Source organism: Panthera pardus, unplaced genomic scaffold (genome assembly GCF_024362965.1).
Source record: "Panthera pardus isolate Hobbes unplaced genomic scaffold, ASM2436296v1 HiC_scaffold_15, whole genome shotgun sequence".
Classification (NCBI taxonomy): domain Eukaryota; kingdom Metazoa; phylum Chordata; class Mammalia; order Carnivora; family Felidae; genus Panthera; species Panthera pardus.
In genome coordinates this window covers 38,430,790-38,450,062 of record NW_026526710.1, presented here as the reverse complement: position 1 = coordinate 38,450,062, position 19,273 = coordinate 38,430,790, and the positions used below count along the sequence as shown (strand labels likewise).

The window sequence follows — 19,273 nt, the reverse complement described above, 5'->3', positions numbered from 1 at the left end:
TACTACTCAGCAACAAAAAGGCATGAACTATTGATACAACAACTTGGATGGATCTTGTGGGCATTATATCGAGTGTAAAAAGCCATTCCCAAAAGGTCCATACTGTGTGATTCCATTAATGTATTCTCAAAGAAAGTCAAAATTACACACATGGAGAACCTATTACTGGTTGCCAGGAATGTGGGTGGTGGGAGAAGGGCAGCTTCTAAGCTCTTAAGTAGTGGCTGGCTGGAAGGAGATCTTGTGCCAATGGAACAGTTCTGTATCTTGATTGCGATGGTGGTTCCATGAATCTGCACATAAGCTAAAATAACAGAAACATACATACCTTATACCAGTATCAATTTCCTGATTTTGTTACTGTGCTGATGTTACATAAAATGTATCTATTAGGGGAAACTGAGTGGAAGAGTACAAGAAACCTCTCTGTGGTATCTTTGCAACTTCCTGAAATCAAAATTTAAAAATGAAAAGAATTAAAAGTTAGAATGATAAAATCTCAGAATTGGAAAGATCTTGGATGATCTCTGCAAATTTTACTAAACCTAACAGCATTGTCCTTAAAATATGAGTTTTGCTTAATGATGGGAAAGCCCAGAAAAACACTATAACGGAGATTTTCCCAGTGTGGAGTCTTAAAAAAATGAAGCTTCAAAAGCATGGAAGTGGTAACTCAGAAAAAAAAGATAAATTTTTAATTTGTGAAGGTTTGGCTATTTTTTTTTTCTTTAACCCTCCCCTCCCCTGCAGTTTTATTTTCTAAAGTAAGTGTCTCCTTCATTACTTTTTAAATATGCATTAGTGGGTAGATACATAGAACATTTTAGAAAAGGTAAGTTGTTGAGACAGGAAGAGGGCTAAAGGAGACATTTGAGTTTTGCACCATTTAATTATCAAATGTGTAATTATTATCTTTCATATTTATATCTTTAATTTAGGATTATAAATCAAAATATTGGTAATGGAATGCAGTGTGGTCATCTTAAACTAATAAAGCAGCTTTCTGATAAGATTCATAGTTTTTTATATTCATGGATTTAAAAATCTGAAAATTTTCCATATCTAGTTTGAATAAGGGGATTCTCTCAGTCTTCCTATAAAGCAAGCTAATTCTATTTTTAGAAAGTTGTCGTTACAGGTACTTTCTGATTTTGAAACAAAAAAAGAATCCATCTTAAGTCTTCTTTTTTTTAAATTTATTTATTTATTTTGAGAGAAAGAGAGGGAAGGAGGGAGAGAACCCCAAGCTGACAGCACAGAGTCTGACACAGGGCTCAATCTCACGAACCGGAAGATCATGGCCTGAGCCAAAATCAAGAGTCAGATGCTTAACCAACTGAGCCATCCAGGCACCCCATTGTGTGTTTTATTTTAAAAGAATATAGTATTCCTATAAATAAATAAAGAGTTTAATTGCAGTGGTGACTTTTATCATTATGTTTACAGGGAAATCAAAGAAGAAACCTAGAGTCTACAGTGTCTCAGATTGAGAAAGAGAAAATGTTGCTACAGCATAGAATTAATGAGTACCAAAGAAAAGTAGAACAGGAAAATGAGAAGAGGAGAAATGTAGAAAATGAAGGTAAACTGTTTCTACTTTTGAAAAACACTGAAATTTCTGGCTAACACTATACTTGAGGTCTTTGTCATGAGGTGTCTTAAGGTTAGAGCCTATGATATATTTTTAAAGTCACAGTCCTAGGACACCTCATGTGTTAATTAACCATGTTCCAAGATAAATGTATAACATATTAAAGTCAGTGGTCCTGTTTTAGCTAAAAGAGTGATTTTCATCCTTGTTTGCATATTGGAATCTCTTGGGAAGCTTTAAAGAATACTAAGTTCATGCCTAACCTCTGAAATTCTAATTGAATTGATCTAAACATGTGGCCTGGGCCTTGGTATTTTTTATAAGCTCTCTAGGCAATTTCTTACAAGCAGCAATTTGAGAATTATTAACTAAAATTTCATGTTTTTTTCATATTAGTGTTAAAAATACATTTAAAATATCTTTCTATACCCTTGATCCAGTGATTCATTTCTAGGAATTAATTTATGTATACACTTGTGCACATGCACACTGATATATAAACAAGGTATTCATTGTAGCATTATGGCTAAGATGTACTTTTAAGTGAAAAAAATAGTATTGTTTAAAATGAGAGTGCTTGTCTATATATGCTTAAGAGTGTGTAGATGTGGAAAAAATATATATTTTGTGTGTTTTTATGTATGAGGGTATGGACACATACACTGTCTTACGAAGCATATGCAAGAAATTAATAATAGTTGTTGCTTGGGAGGAGAACCAGAAGGACTGGGAAACTATGGAGGGAGGAAAGCTTATCCTACACTAAGACCATTTGGTACTTTTGAATTTCGAACTGTTTTTTAGATCTTCAGATATTCAAAGACTTATGCTATTCAAAAATAAATACTAGAACTAGCTTTATTATATTTCACTAATAGATTGAGCTTATTAACAGAATAAAGAATTTAAATATTGAGGCACCTGGGTGGCTCAGTCAGTTGAGTGTCCGACTTAGGTTCAGGTCATGATTTCACGGTTCATGAATTCGAGCCCTGTTTTGGGCTGTGTGCTAACATCTCAGAGCCTGGAGCCTGCTTCAGATTCTGTGTCTCCATCTCTCTCTGCCCTTCCCCAGCTCATGCTCTGTTTCTCTCTCTCTCAAAAGTAAACATTAAAAAAAAAAAAAAAAAAAGAATTATTACACGGCTGAAAACAAATCTGTTGTAGTCTATATTGTAAAACAATGCTGTACTTTTTGTTGAATTTAAATATAAGTACTTCCATGATGAAATATGACTTTGGGAGTGGGCCTGTTGTAGCTGACTATGGCTACAATAGTTTTTTAAGGTACTTACATGTTTCCTCTATAATAACTTTCTAATTTCTACATTTTTTCTTCATTTTCTAGTTTCTACATTAAAGGATCAGTTAGAAGACTTAAAGAAAGTAAGTCAGAATTCACAGCTTGCTAATGAGAAGCTGACACAGTTACAAAAGCAGGTGAGTTTTTTAACTAAGCTGTTTAAAATTATAATTAATTAAAGTAAATTTGATTGTATTTTGGTCAACAACCTATTTTCTTGCTCTCACTATTTTTTTTTTTTTTAATAGCTAGAAGAAGCCAATGACTTACTTAGGACAGAATCAGACACAGCTGTAAGATTAAGGAAGAGTCACACAGAGATGAGTAAGTCAATTAGTCAGCTAGAGTCCTTAAACAGAGAATTGCAGGAGAGAAATAGAATTTTAGAGAATTCCAAGACACAAATGGACAAGGACTATTACCAGCTGCAAGCTGTGTTAGAAGCTGAACGAAGAGACAGAGGTCATGATTCTGAGATGATTGGAGACCTTCAAGGTAATATTTTTTCTTGTGGTAAAATTTACTGGCTTAGCCATTTTTAAGTGTACACCTCGGTAGCATAAAGTCCATTTTTATGCAACCACAGCTACTATTCATCTCCAGAACCTTTTTATCATCCCAAACTAAAACACTATACCCATTAAACAATAACTCGCCATTCTCCAGTCCTTCCAGTTGCTGGTAACCACCATTCTACTCTATTAATTTGACTACCTCATAAAAGAGGAGCCATACAATATTTATCCTTTTGTATCTGTCTTACTTCTCTTAGAATAATGTCTTCAAGATTCATCCATGTTGTAGCATGTATCAGAATTTCCTTCTTTTTTTAGATGTGAAGAAGAAGGATCCCTTGTGCACTTCCCATCTATTGGTAGGACTGAAAATCAATGCAATTACTGTGGAAAACAGTATGGATGCTCCCCCAAAAATTAAAAATAGAATTACCATATGACCCAGTAATTCCACTACTGGGTATTTACCCAAAGAATACAAAAGCACTAATTTGAAAAAGAGGAGTGCACCCCTTTGTTTAATGTAGCATTATTTATAGTAGCCAAAATATGGAAGGAACCCAGGTGTCCCTCCATAGATGAATTGATAAAGAAGTAACATGTACAATATGTATGTGTATATATACATATACTGTATATTATATAAAGAAGTAATATATATATGTATGTATATATGTGTATACATTGTGTGTATATACACAGTGGAATATTACACAGCCATAAAAAAAAAGAATGAAATCTTGCCATTTGCAACAACATGACCAGACCTAGAGGGTATAATGCTAATTGAAATAAATCAATCAGAGAAAGACAAATACTATATGATTTTACTCACATGTGGAACTTAAGAAACAAAAGAACAAACAAAAAGAGACAAAAAAAAGAATCTTAAATACAGAGAACAAACTGGTGGTTGCCACGGATAGGTGGGTGAAATTAGGTAAAGGGGATTAAGAACACACTTACCAGTGAACATTGAGTAATGTATAGAATTGTAGAATCATTGTATTGTATACATGAAACTATTATAACACTGTTAATTATACTTGAATTTAAAAAATTAAAATTTGGGGGCGCCTTGGTGGCTCAGTCGGTTGAGCATCCGACTTCGGCTGAGGTCATGATCTCGTGGTTCACGAGTTCGAGCTCCATGTTAGGCTGTGTGCTGACAACTCAGAGCCTGGAGCCTGCTTTGGAGTCTGTGTCTCCCTCTGTCTGCCCCTCCCCAGCTTGTACTCTCTCTCTCTTTCTCTCTCTCTCAAAAATAAATGAAACATTAAAAAACATAATAAAAAATAAGTAAAAATAATAAAACTTAAAACTTAATTTTTTAAAAAGAAGTAAGAATTTTCTTCCCTTTTAAGTGTGAATAATGTTCCATTATATGTATATACCGTATTTTGTTTATCAAAGGAAGGTAATTTTTAAAAATTTATTTTTAATTGTGGCTAAAAACATATTAATCATTTTTAAGTGTAAAGTAATATATTTTTTATCATATTGCTCTCATAGACAAAATAACTTTGGTGAAATTGGAAGTGATTAGCATTCTTTCTCTTTCAGGATAATTCCTACTTTTCTGTCACATTGTAATTTCTTCACTCTCACAGGCACCCCTGTGAGGTCAGTAATGTATTTCTAATTTTACAGCCAGATTACTGAAAACTTAATTTTAAAACATGCCTAATTCACAAAAGCCTTACTCAAAGTGGGACTAATCAAAAGAAGATTACAACTATTAAAACCTGGGAATTCCTTGTGCATTGTTGGCAGAAATAGAAACTGAATTACAGAAATAGCCCATTGCTAATAAAGAACTATGTTCTTAGGAAGGTTAGGATTACAGATATCAGCTGTCTTTATAAATCTAAAAGGAAAAAATTGAGTGTAACTAATTGTAAAGAAACAGTTTTGGTAATGGAAATATAATCAATTTGTTTTCAAAAAGATTCCTGTCTCTACCCACTTCTCACATATTTTTCTATTTTCTGTTCCTATTAGCAAAAGGATCCATACTACATAATCAAAACAGATATGCACAGAAGTTGCCAGATGTCTCAGGGGAAAGTTGGAGGAGGGGTAGTCCTTTTAACCTTAGTCACAGGATGGGAACATAGTTTGGGTTCTCATGGGGCTTGATGACTAGCTATAATTCTGTGGAGAGAGGTCAGGGTCAGTTTTTGTGTCTATGGAAACGGAAATTAAGATCTCCTGTTGGTTTTTAGCTGAGGAGCGTTGTGCAATCTTATTTCTCAGGGACTAGACTTAAAATAGACTTGAATGTAACCAATAAAGTAACTTCATTATATGCGTTAAAAAAAACCTCCTAGTTCACTTCCTTAAATTGCTTCTCTAGGTCTTTTTATGTACAGCTTATTACCTGTGTGAAAGTCACTTCACCTGCTTTCTGTATATATAAACCAAGGAGATTAGAATAGGTGACCCTTATAATCACTCCAATTTTAAAATTATTTAAGTCTGTGATCTGCCGGATATGACTGAGCTTTGAAGTGCTTTTGCTTTCAAGGAAGAGACCATCATATGTTCATCAACAGTGGTTTTTAACTGGATCTAATATTTAGATATTGGTGAAGGTAAGGAAAATATATAGCATGCTTTATTGTTGATGTTTATCCTTTTTCAATGCTTCATGAATCAAAAAGCTCATATACATTTAAAATGCACACAACTTGGGGCGCCTGGGTGGCCCAGTCGGTTGAGCATCTGACTCTTGATTTCAGCTCACGTCATGGTCTCATGGTTTGTGTGTTTCTGCCCTACATCAGGCTCTGTGCTGACCTCGCAGAGCCTGCTTCAGATTCTCTCTCCCCATTTCTCTCTTCCCCTTCCCCATTTGCTGTCTCTCAAAAATAAATACATATTTTTTTTAATTCACACAACTTGGGGTGCCTGGGTGGCTCAGTCAGTTAAGTGTTCGACTCAGGATTTCAGCTTAGGTCATGATCTCATGGTTTGTGAGATCAAGCCCTGGGTCAGGCTCCACACTGACAGCAGTTCTCCCTCTCTCTGCCCTTCCTCCTCCACACTCCTGCATGCGCTCTGTCTCTGTCTCAACATGTAAATAAACTTTTAAAAAATGTACGCAATTTATATGAGGCTCAATATACGTATTAAAGATTCATCATGGTAAAAAAAAACCCACAGATCTTACATTAATCTTCTGTGGTTCATAGGAATTTCAGGTCCCTCAGGTATAAATTTCTCATAGTTTGTGATGCTGGGCTTCTGACAGGGTCATGTTATTTCCTAGTTAAATGTCTTCCATGTATCCATAATGGGCAAAAGCTTCTTTGTTGTGTATGGGAAATGACTTCCCAAACATAACTGGTTAATAAATATTTTAGCCTTTGTGGGCTACATACTGTCGCTTTTACATATTCTTTTTTACTTTTCACAGCCCTTTAAAAATGAAAAAGCATTCTTAGCTTCATGTCTATAGAGAAGCAGGCTGAGGGCTTGAAGTTTGCCAACACTTGGACTAGTATTTCAAGGCTGCTGTAACAGACAAAAGCTAGCTTCTAAAAGTCTAGGAGATAGAGGCTTAAACAAAAAGAATGGATACAGATCAAAATGTCATTAAGGAATGAAAATTTTAAATGAAATGATAAGCTTGTCATCCAGTAACTTTGTGATTCTTAGATTGAAATGCAAAGAGAAATTTTTTTAATTAACCATTTGAAAAAGTTTTCTTAAAAACCATTTTTTAGTTGGTTTCTTCAACTTTGAATTTTGGAAAATTTCATACATATACCACAGTAGAATATTATAATGATCTCCTTGTGTGTACTCATCATCCAACTTCAGTAATCTTCATCTAGCAGCCAGTCTTGTTTTGTTTATACCCCCACCTCCCTTTCCCAAACCTCTGACACTGAATTCTTTTGAAGCAAATCTCAGGCAACACTTTGTTTAATTTGTAAATATTTCAGTATCTCTTAAAGCTAGGGACTTTTTGATTTTTTTGTGTTTGTTTTTAACAATACTGCATAAACTTGATTTTTTTCTTATTTTTATTTTTTAAAATATATTTTTTAATTTACATCCATTTTAGTTAGCATATAGTGCAACAATGATTTCAGGAGTAGGTTTCTTAATGCCCCTTACCCATTTAGCCCATCCCCCTCCCACAACCCCTCCAGTAACCCTCTGTTTGTTCTTTGTATTTAAGAGTCTCTTGTGTTTTGTCCCTCTCCCTGTTTTTATATTATTTTTGCTTCCCTTCCCTTGTGTTAATCTGTTCTGTGTCTTAAAGTCCTCATATGAGTGAAGTCATACAATATTTGTCTTTCTCTAATTTCACTTAGCATAATACCCTCTAGTTCCGTCCATATAGTTGCAAATGGCAAGATTGCATTCTTTTTGATTGCCGAGTAATACTCCATTTTATATATATATGTATATATATATGTATATATATGTGTGTATATATATATATGTATATGTGTATATATATATGTATATGTATATATATATATATATATATATATATATATATATACCACCTCTTCTTTACCCATTCATCCATCGATGGACATTTGGGCTCTTTCCATACTTTGGCTATTGTTGATAGTGCTGCTATAAACATTGGGGCGCATGTGCCCCTTCGAAACAGCATCCCTGCATCTCTTGGATAAATATCTAGTAGTGCAGTTGCTGGGACATAGGGTAGTTCTATTTTTAATTTTTTGAGGAACCTCCACACTGTTTTCCAGAGTAGCACCAGTTTGCATTCCCAAGGACTTTTTTTTTTTTTTTTTATGTTTTGTTTATTTTGAGAGAGAGAACTAGCATGAGCAGGAGAGGGGCAGAGAGAGAGGGAGAGAAAAAGAATCCCAAGCAGGCTCCACACTGCCAACGCAGAGGCCAACGTGGATCTCTATCCCATGAACTGTGAGATCACGAGTCAGACGCTTAACCAACTGAGCCACCCAGGCACCCCAAAGATAAGGACTTGAAAAAGAATAATAACCATAATATCATCAAACCTGGAAAAAAGATAACAATATTGTAAAATATCTAGTCAGTGTTCACATTCCTCAAGTAGTCCCATAATCTGTTGTTTTTGTTGTATTTATTTAGCTTCAGTTAAGATCCTGTCAAGCTCTGTACATTGCATTTCATTAATGTGTCCTTTAGGTTTCTTTTATCTATAGGTTTCTTCTCCCTTTTTTGTTCTTTGAAGTTTGTCTTTACTATTATTTGAAGAAACTAGCAAACATGTTGCTCTGTCCCTTGTAGTACTCTAAACTGGTGCATCTAGAGGCTTGATCTATTTCAGATAGGGCTTTGACAGAATTTTTGAATTACCTTGAAAGAATGTTTTGTTTACAAGCTTATACTTGTAAGCGGTATTATTTAGGCACCAGGAAGCAAATAAAGGCTGGCTATCTTGTTTTGTGATGTTAGCAGCTATTGAATATCATTGCCTAGATCCTGTATCTATTTAGGAGTTTTCAACTATGATGATCTATTTGTATCATTCTTCATTCATTTGTTAATTGGAATACTACTATTCAATTATATAGTTATAATGAGGTACAGCTTATAAAATAAAGTCTGACTAAATATTTATTCTTTTAGCGTATTTCAGAACAGTAAGTCATTACCCCTCCATCCTCCAAAGATGACCAATGACGTTTTTAAATATATTTATGAACTTCTGGATTTTAATGTATTTGATATCTGTTAGCCCATTGCAGTATTTTTACTGATGCTCATTTGAGGCCAGTGAGAATCTCTTCAAATTTACTGCTCCTTTTCTTTTTGTTATGCATAATATATTTTCTAGAATTATTTTCTCTACCAGACCTGGAGTTACCAGTTTTCTAAGGAACAGTAGTCATTTTTTGTGGCATATGGCATTCAGAGACTGAAGCCTGGGTACTGTGGGTACTTAGTACTAATGGGTAGGTAAATGTTTGGAAGACTTATTAATGGACAAAAGTAGGAAATACTTATTTCCCATTGTAATTGTTAATTTCTTAATTTATGGTATTGTCATCAGAAGCTATTAGCAGGTTTTTACTTCTTCTGAAATTTTTAATGATTTTCTTTTTGTTTTTAGTTCATAATAATTTTTGTTTTGTTTTTAACTGTTACATGGGAACTTGAAAATTGTATAGGTTTTTTTACTTACTATGGTTTTAGGGTTGCTTTTTGGAAGAAAAAACAACATCCATTTTCTAATCAGTGAGTTTTCTCACCCCTTGGTGACTTTTCTAAGATTCCATTTATTCTTTGTGTCTTTAGTCTGCCAGTTTTTTTTTTTCTGAAGTGTAATTAACATACGGTATTATACTAATTTCAGTATACAATATGATTCAACAATTCTGTGAATTTGTTGTTGTTCATCAAGATAACTGTACTCTTGGGGCACCTGGGTGGCTCAGTCAGTTAAGCGTTCAACTTCGTCTCAGGTCATGATCTTATGGTTCGTGAGTTGTAGCCCCGCGTTGAGCTCTCTGCTGTCAGCGCAGAGGCTGCTTCAGATCTTCTGTCTGCACCACCCACCCCCCACCCATCCCCCACTCTCTGTCTCAAAAATAAATAAACATTATTTTTTAAAAAAGATAAGTATACTCAATCTCCTTTGTTTTTGTGCCTGTCCCCCCACCCACCTTTTCTCCCGGAACCACCAGTTTTCTGTATTTAAAAGTCTATTTTTGTTTGTTTCTTTTCTTTGTTCGTTTGGTTTCTTAAATTCCACATATGAGTGAAATCACATGGTATTTGTCTTTCTCAGACTGACTTATTTCACTTAGCATAATACCCTCTAACTCCATCCGTATGTTGTAAATGATAAGATTTCGTTCACATTTATGGCTGAGTAACATTCTGTTGTGTATATGTATACCACATCTTCTTCACCCTTTTATTAATAGACACTTGGGTTGCTTCCGTATCCTGGCTATTGTAACTAATGCTACCATAAACACAGGGGTGCACTTAACTTCTCAAACTAGTGTTTGTGTTTTCTTTAGGTAAATACCCACTAGTGGAATTATGGATTGTATGGTAATTCTATTTTTAGTTTTGGGGGGGAGCCTCCATACTATTTTCCACTGTGGCTGCACCAATTTGCATTCCTATTAACAGTGCATGAAAGTTCCTTTTTCTCCACATCCTCATCAACACTTATTATTTCTTGTGTTTTTGATTTAGCCATTCTCCCAGATGTAAAGTGATAGCTCATTGAAGTCTGATTGGCATGTCCCTGTTGATTAGAGATGTTGAGCATCTTATCTCAACATTGGAAAAATGTCTCTGCAGGCATTCTGCCCATTTTTAAATAAGATTATTTGTGGGGTTTTTTGGTATTAAGTTGTATAAATTCTTTAGATGTTTTGGATATTAACCTCTTATCAGATAAGTCATTTGTACATATCTTCTCACATTCACTAGGTTGCCTATTTGTTTTGTTGATGCTTTCCTTCCCTGTGCAAAAGCCTATAATTTTGGTGTAGTCCCAATAGCTTCCTTTTGCTTTTATTTCCCTGGTCAGTGGAGACATATCCAGAAAAATGTTTCTGTGGCTAACATCAAAGAGATTACTGCCTGTTTTCTTCTAGGAGTTTTATGGTTTCACGTGTCACATTTAGGTTTTCAATCCATTTTGAGTTTATTTTTGTGTATGATATAAGAAAGTAGTCCACTTTCATTCTCCTGCATGTAGTTTTCCCAGCCCCATTTGTTGAAGAGACTGTCTTTTCCTCATTTTATACTCTTTCCTCCTCTGTTATAGATTAATTGACCACATAAGTGTGGGGTTATTTCTGGACTCTTTATTCTGTTCCATTGATCCATCTGTATTTTTGTGCCAATACCATATTGTTTTGATTACTACAGCTTTGTAGATCTTGAAATCTGGGATTGTGATACCTCCAGCTTTGTTCATTTTTTTTCAAGATTGCTTTGGTTATTCAGGTCTTTTAAGGTTTCGTACAAATTTTAAGATTATTCTAGTTCTGTGAAAAATGCTGTTGATATTTAGATAGAGATTATGATAAATCTGTAGATTGTTTTGAGTAGTATGGGTATTTTAATAATATTGGTTCGTCTAATCCATGAGCATGGAATATTTTTCCATTTGTCTGTGTCATCTTCAGTTTCTTTCACCAGTGTTTTAGTTTTTGGAGTACAGGTCTTTCACCTCCTTGGTTCAGTTATTTCTAAGTATTTTATTATTTTTAGTGTAATTGCACATGAGGTTTTCATAATTTCTCTTTCTGCTACTTCATTATTAGTATATAGAAATGCAACAGATTTATGTATGTTAACTTTGTATCCTGGAGCTTTACTGAATTCATATATTCATTTTAATGGTTTTTTGGTGAAGTCTTTAGGGTTTTCTATGTATAGTATCATATCATCAGCAAATAGCAAAAGTTTTACTTTTCCCTTACCAATTTGGATGCATTTTATTTCTTTTTCTTGTCTGATGGCTGTGCCTAGGACTTCTAGTACTATGTTGAATAAAAGTGGTGAGAGTGGACATCCTTTTTTGTTCCTGATCTTAGTGGAAAAGCTCTGCTTTTCCCCATGAGTATGATGTTCACTGTGGGTTTCTCATATATGGTCTTTATTATGTTGAGGTATGTTTCCTCTAAACCTACTTTGTTGAGAGTTTTTATTGTGAATGGATGTTGTTTTGTCAGATGCTTTTTCTGTAAAAGCATGTGGTTTTTATTCTTTCTCTTGTTAATGTGTTTTATGACTCTGATTGATTTGCAAATAGTGAATCACCCTTGCCTCCTGGGAATAAATCCCATTTGATCATGGTGAATGATTTTCCAGTGTATTGGTGGATTCAGTTTGCTAATATTATGTTGAGAATTTTTGCATCTGTGTTCACCAGAGAAATTAGCCTATAGGTTTCCTTTTTTTGTAGTGTCTGGGTAATGTGTCCTTATAGCATTTTTCCTTCTTCCTCCATTTTGTGGAATAATTTGAGAATAAGTATTAACTCTTCTTTAAATGTTTGTCACATTCACTTGTGATGCCATCTAGTCCTGGGCTTATATTGGGAATTTTTAAATTACTGAATCAGTTTCATTTCTAGTAATCAGTCTGTTCAAATTTTCTATTTCTTTCTGATTCAGTTTTTAAGAATGTATTTCTTCTAGGTTGTCTAACTTGTTGGCATATAATTTTTCATAATATCCTCTTATAATCCTCTGTATTTCAGTGATGTCAGTTTTTATTTCTCCTCCTTCACTGCTGATTTACTTATTTGAGTCCTTTCTTCTTTTCTTGATAAATCTGGCTATATGTTTATCAGTCTTCATCTTTTCAAAGAACCAGCTCCTTATTTCATTGATCTGTTCTATTATTTTTTTAGTTTCTGTTGAATTTATTTCTTTTCTCATCTTTATTATTTCCTTCTTTGTACTGCCTTTGAGCTTTGTTCTTTTTCTAGTTTCCTTAGGCATAAGGTGAGTTTACTTGAGATTTTTCTTGCTTCATTGTGACATAGTCCTGTATTGCTATAATCTTCCCTTTAAAAAAAAAAAAAATGTTTATTTTTGAGGGAGGGAGAGAGGGAGGGAAGGAGAGTGCATGCGTGCGCGTGAGCGGGTAAGGCAGAGAAAGACACAGCATCCGAAGCTGGCTTCAGGCTCTGAGCTGTCAGCACAGAGCCCGATGCAGGGCTTGAGCCCATAGACCGGGAGATCATGACCTGAGCCCAAGTCTGATGCAGATGACTGCCCTTAGCCCATATACCTCAGTTGAGGTCACAACAAATTCAGGGAGAGGCTTTCTTAGGCTGTTAAGACCTGTAGTCAAATCAGATGCCTGACCCCATTCTGTCTATTGGGGCTGCCAACAGTAGCGCCAGTCTGTAGGGTGTTCTCCCTGCCTTGTCCGCAAAAAGCTTATGTTGGTGGGTATGGCCAGCCGTCAGACCCATTTCCTACCCCTAGTCCATATGTTCAGGCTGGAGTTGCACTGCTATGTATGGTTATCTTCCCCTCTCCCCAGGGCAGGAGTTGCTTTGAAGTTGTGTGAGTCCCTGTCAGGGCTACTTGCAGTGTGTTTCTCTGGCAGAAGCTGCTTTGGAGTGGGGCAAGTTGGATGGCGTGGATCTGCAGAAGAATGTGTCAGGCAGTCTAGACTGGGCCATGGGGAGAGATTTTTCACCTGCCAGCTCTTAGCCTTTTGTTCTTGGCGAAGTCTCCTAAAGATCCCTGGCCCTCCAGTGTACATTCTGAGATTAATGAATCATCTTCCCATATACTCCAGGAATTTTTCAAATTGCAGCTTCTATGCTGTATTTTAGCAGGGTTGTTTATTATGGTGGCTCTTTAGGGGCAGTAACTCAGTTTCCTGTTGCCCTCCAACTCTCCCAGAGCTGAGCCAACTCATTTTTAAAGTACCCAGAGTTAAGCCCTTCTGATTATAAAAACTCACAAAGTTAAAGCCCACTGGTTTTCAAAGCCTAATGTTATGGGGACTTGCCTTCCCAGTGCAGGTTCCCCATACCTGGCGTGCCTGGGGGAGGGTTTGCTCCTCTTCTTTTTTCATGCATATGGTGTCCCTCCCCTTTCTGGGTAGTCACCATGGAGTTTCATTTCTGACTGCATTTCCACCTCTCATACCCTTCTCAGTGTGGCTTCCTCTCTATGATTAGCTGTTGAAGTCTGTTCTGCCAGTCTTTCGGTCTTTTTCTGAATTAGTTGCACTGATGTGGCTGTTACCAAGGTGTGTCCATAGCAAACTTAGGTTCTTCCTGCTGCACCATCTTCCCTGTAAATGTGTTTAATCTCCCCAATTTTTTTAAATTTTTATTTATTTTTTATTTTTAATATGAAATTTATTGTCAAATTGGTTTCCATACAACACCCAGTGGTCATCCCAACAGGTGCCCTCCTCAATGCCCATCACCCACTTTCCCCTCCCTCCCACCCCCCATCAACTAGTCTCCCAAATTTTGAAACATGTTTTAAAAGTTACCGCTATGATTGTGGCTTTTTTTTTTTTTATAGCTCCCTTGTATTTCTAACAGCTTTGCTTTGTGTATTTTTTTATTGAGGTGAAATTCATGTTACAAAAAAAATTTAACTGTGCAATTTAGTGTCATTTAATGCATTCTTAATGTTGTACAATCACCTCCTTTATCTAGTTCCAAAATTTTCATTATCCCAAAAGAAAACCTTGTACTTATTAAATTATCCATCCCTATAGCCCCCTCCACCTAGTGCCCGGCAGCCAACTTCTGCTTTGTATCTCTGATTTTACTATTCTAGATATTTCAGTTAAATGACATTATACAACACGTGACCTTTTTTATGTCAGACTTCTTAGGATATTTTTAAGATTCATCCATGTTGTAGCATGAATCAGTACTTCATTTATATCTGAGTAATATCTAGTGTGTGTATATACCATATTTATTTAACCATTCACCTGTGGATGGACATTTGAGTTTCTACCTTTTGATTATTGTGGATAACACTGCTGTGAACATTCATGTATTTATTAGAATACTTGTTTTCAGATCTTCTGGGAATATCTAGGAATGGAAATGCTGGGTTATATGATAACTCTGTGTTTAACATTTGAGGAACTATAAACTGTTTTCCACAACAGCTATACCATTTTATATTTCCACCAGTGATTTAGGAGTGTTTCAGTTTCTCCATATCCTTGCTAATGCTTGTTATTTAAGTGAGTTTGGTTATAGTCACCCTAGTGGCTGCAAAGTGGTATCTCATTGTGGTATTGATTTTCATTCCTCTAATGACTAATGATGTTGAACATATCTTTATGTGCTTACTTGCACATAAAATATATGTACATTAGGTATATGATTTACTAATATTTATTCCCATTCTATAGTTTGTCTTGAAAATGTCCTTTGCTATACAGAAGTTAATTTTGATGAAATCCTATTCATCTGTATATATGTTGCTTATGTTTTTGGTGTCGTATCTTGGAATACATTGCCAACTCTAGTATCATCAGGAGTTACCCCTATATCTTCTTCTAAAAGTTTTATGGTTTTAGCACTTATATTTAGGTCTTTGACCTAAGTTGAGTTAATTTTTGTTAATCTTAATGGCATGATGTAGGGGTCCAACTTCATTCTTTTGTGTCAAAATATTAATTTGTTCCAGTACCCCTCATTGAATAATCTTGGCATCCTTGTTGAAAGTCAGTTGGCTGTATTTATATGGGTTTGTTTCTGGATTCTTAGTTCTTTCCAGCGTTCTGTAGATCTTTCCTTATGCCAGTACCACACCATCTTAATCTCTATAGCTTTGTAGCACATTTTGAAATTGGGATGCTTGAGTCCTTGAACTTTATTATTCTCTTACGATATTGCCTTAGCTCTTTCAAGGCTCATTGCAGTGCCATATGAATCTGATGGTATGCTTTTCCATTTCTACATTAAAGATCTTTGGAATTTTGATGGAGATTATATTGAATTTATAAATCATTTTTGGTAGTATTGCCATCTTAACATGTTAAGTCTTCCAGTCCATGAACACAGGCTGTATTTCTGTTTATCTGGGTTTTTTTTTTTTTTAATTTCAACAGTGTTTTTTAGTTTTCAGTACACAAGTCTTGTAACTCTTAGACTAAATTATTCCCAGGTATCTTCTAGATGCTATTTCAAATGAAATTGTCTTAATTTTTTTTTTTAATTCTTTTTAACGTTTATTTATTATTGAGAGACAGAGCATGAGCAGGGGAGGGGCAGAGGGAGAGAGAGACACAGAATCTGAAGCAGACTCCAGGCTCTGAGCTGTCAGCACAGAGCCCGATGTGGGGGCTCGAACCCACAAACCACGAGATCATGACCTGAGCTGAAGTCAGACGCCAAACCGACTGAGCCACCCAGGCTCCCCTTAATTTTTTTTCATATTATTTCTTGAGTGGTGTTAGCTGTGGGTATTTCATAAATACCATACTTTGTATATTTTTAATACAGTGTTGTTTCGTGTGTTAAGGTTTTATGACATATCTTCTTACTGGATTAGAATTTATTATTATAAATGATATTAAATGTGTCTGAGCTTGAGGGTTGTTCACCTTAATGTGCAATTTCTAATTACCCATGTATTTATTTTTAAGATTTATATGTAGTTGATGGGCCTCAAGGTTAAGGGATAGATTTCATATTTGGGGATTTTAAGAAATTTAGATTTCTTTAAGTGCATTTTTTTTGTTGAAATTTAACATGTAGCACATACCATAATAAATAAAAAATACTCATCTGGAGAAATTTTCACAACACGAACACACCCTCATAACAAAAATTGAGATTGTGAAATTGCACACTGCTAGCAACCCAGAAGTCCCCCTTTATTTCCCTTTAGTCACTAACCCCTTTCTTCCCAAGTAATCATTGTTCTGACTTTTAACACTATAAATTAATTTTGCTTGTTTTTGAATTTTATGAATAGAATCATGCAGCAAACACTCCTTTGTATCTGGTTTGTTTCATTACCCTTATGTTTAAAATTTTCATCTATATTGTTGTATATGGCAATAGTTTTTTTCTTGCTATGTAGGATTCCATTTATTATGTATGGCCACAGCAGTCTGTGGTGAATGGATACTGCAATTATTTCCATTTGGGGGCTATTATGATTAATGTTTATAGGTATTTTCTTGTACATGTTTTTTTGGTAAACATTCCTGTGCATTTTGTTAGTATACACTTAGGAATGGCAGAGCCATACAGTTTGTTTACCTTTTGTAAATACATCCCAGGTATAGTCATACCACATTTTATACACTGTGCTTTATTGCACTTCGCTGATACTGCATTTTTTTTACATATTGAACATTGTGGCAGCCCTGCATTGAGTGAGTCTTTAAGCACCATTTTTCCAACAGCATTTGTTTATTTCATGTTCTCTGTGTCACATTATTATATTTATTATGGTGATCTCTGATCAGTGATCTTTGGTGTTACTATTGTAATTGTTTGGGGGTGCCGTGGACCACACCTATGTAAGACCACAAACTTAATAAATGAGTGTGTTCTGACTACTCCACCTTCCAGCCATTCTCCTATATCTCTCCTCCTCCTCTCTTTGGGCCTCTCTATTCTTTGAGACATGGCAATATTGAAATTAGGCCAATTAATAAAATACCCTGTAGTGGCCTCATAAGTGTTCAGTGGGAATGAAAAGTCACATATCTCTCACTTTAAATCAAGAGCCAGGAATGATTACAATTAGTGAGGAAGGCATTTCGAAAGCCATGATAGGGGCGCCTGGGTGGCTCGGTCGGTTAAGCGTCCGACTTCAGCTCAGGTCATGATCTCATGGTCCGTGAGTTCGAGCCCCGCGTCGGGCTCTGTGCTGACAGCTCAGAGCCTGGAGCCTGTTTTTTTTTGTTTTTTTTTTTCAACGTTTTTTTTAATTTATTTTTGGGACAGAGAGAGACAGAGCATGAACGGGGGAGGGGCAGAGAGAGAGGGAGACACAGAATCGGAAACAGGCTCCAGGCTCCGAGCCATCAGCCCAGAGCCTGACGCGGGGCTGGAACTCACAGACCGCGAGATCGTGACCTGGCTGAAGTCGGACGCTTAACCGACTGCGCCACCCAGGCGCCCCCTGGAGCCTGTTTCAGATTCTGTGTCTCCCTCTCTCTCTGCTCCTCCCCTGTTCATGCTCTGTCTCTCTCTGTCTCAAAAATGAATAAACGTTAAAAAAAAAAAAATTAAAAAAAAAGAAAGCCATGATAGACTGAAAGCTGTCATGTAATTGTAAGCCATGTTGTGAGTGCAAAGGAAAAGATCTTGAAGGAAATTAAAAGTGCTACTCCAGTGAATACATGACAGCCTTTTGCTCAAACAGAAAAAGTTTTAGTGGTCTGGATAGAAAATCAAACCAGCCACAACATTCCCTTAAGCCAAAGCCTAATCCAGAGCAAGGCCCAAACTCTCTTCAATTCTGTGAAGGCTGAGAGATGTTAGGAAGCTGCAGAAGAAAAGTTGGAAGCTAGCAGAGTTCTAAGGGAAGAAGCCATCTCCATTACATTAAAGAGCCAAGGTGAAGCAGCAAGTTATCCAGATCTAGCTAGGATCATTACTTGAGATGGCTACACTAAACAACAGATTTTCAATAGAGGTGAAATGACTTTTCTCGTACAATCCATCTAGTCTTTTCATAGCTAGAGAGAAGTCACTGCCTGGCTTTAAAGCTTCAGAGATTCTCTTGTTAGGGGCTAATACAGCTGCTGACTTTAAGTTGAAGCCAGTGCTCATTTGCCATCCTGAAAATCATAGAGCCCAGAAGAATTATGCTAAATCTGCTCTGCCTGTGGTCTACAAATGGAACAGCAAAGCCTGATGACAGCAATCTGTTTATGCCATGGTTTACTGAATATTTTAAGCCCATTGTTGAGACCTACTGCTAAGAATAAAAGACTGGTTTCAAAATATTACTGCTCATTGACAACGCACCTGGTCACCCAAGAGCTCTGATAGAGATGTACAATGAGATGAATGTTGTTTTCAATACAATATCCATTCTGCAGTCTGGGGATCAAGGAGTAATTTTGACTTTCAAGTCTTACTATTTAAGAAATAATTTTGTGAGGCTGTTTAACTGCCATACATAGTGATTCCTATGATGGATCTGGGCAAAGTCAGTGGAAAACCTTCTGGAAAGGATTCACCATTCTAGGTGCCATTAAGAATATTCATGATTCATGGGGAAGAGGTCAGAATATCAGTATTAACAGGAGTTTGGAAAGAAGATTCCAGTGCTCATGGATGACTCTGAGGGATTTAAAACTTCAATGGAAGAAGTCACTGAAGATGTGACTGAATTGCTGTAATCTCATGATAAAAATTGGATGAGGGGTTGCTTCTAATGGATGAGCAAG

At 35.9% G+C, this 19,273-nt stretch overlaps 1 protein-coding gene and 1 long non-coding RNA gene across 5 annotated transcripts in view; one reads left to right on the top strand and one right to left on the bottom strand.

Annotated features, from left to right (window-relative positions):
• ROCK1 (Rho associated coiled-coil containing protein kinase 1) overlaps nt 1-19,273 on the top strand; it is a 160,861-nt gene that overhangs the window by 96,535 nt on the left and 45,053 nt on the right. For all 4 annotated transcript variants that reach the window (XM_019418335.2, XM_019418336.2, XM_019418334.2 and 1 more), the window contains 3 exons: nt 1,447-1,582; nt 2,940-3,031; nt 3,143-3,389. In XM_019418335.2, the coding sequence (XP_019273880.1) occupies nt 1,447-1,582; nt 2,940-3,031; nt 3,143-3,389 (475 nt within the window). The remainder of the gene's footprint in view (nt 1-1,446; nt 1,583-2,939; nt 3,032-3,142; nt 3,390-19,273) is intronic.
• Nucleotides 1-19,273, bottom strand: part of LOC109248560 (uncharacterized) — a 47,906-nt gene that overhangs the window by 8,296 nt on the left and 20,337 nt on the right. The window lies entirely within an intron of this gene.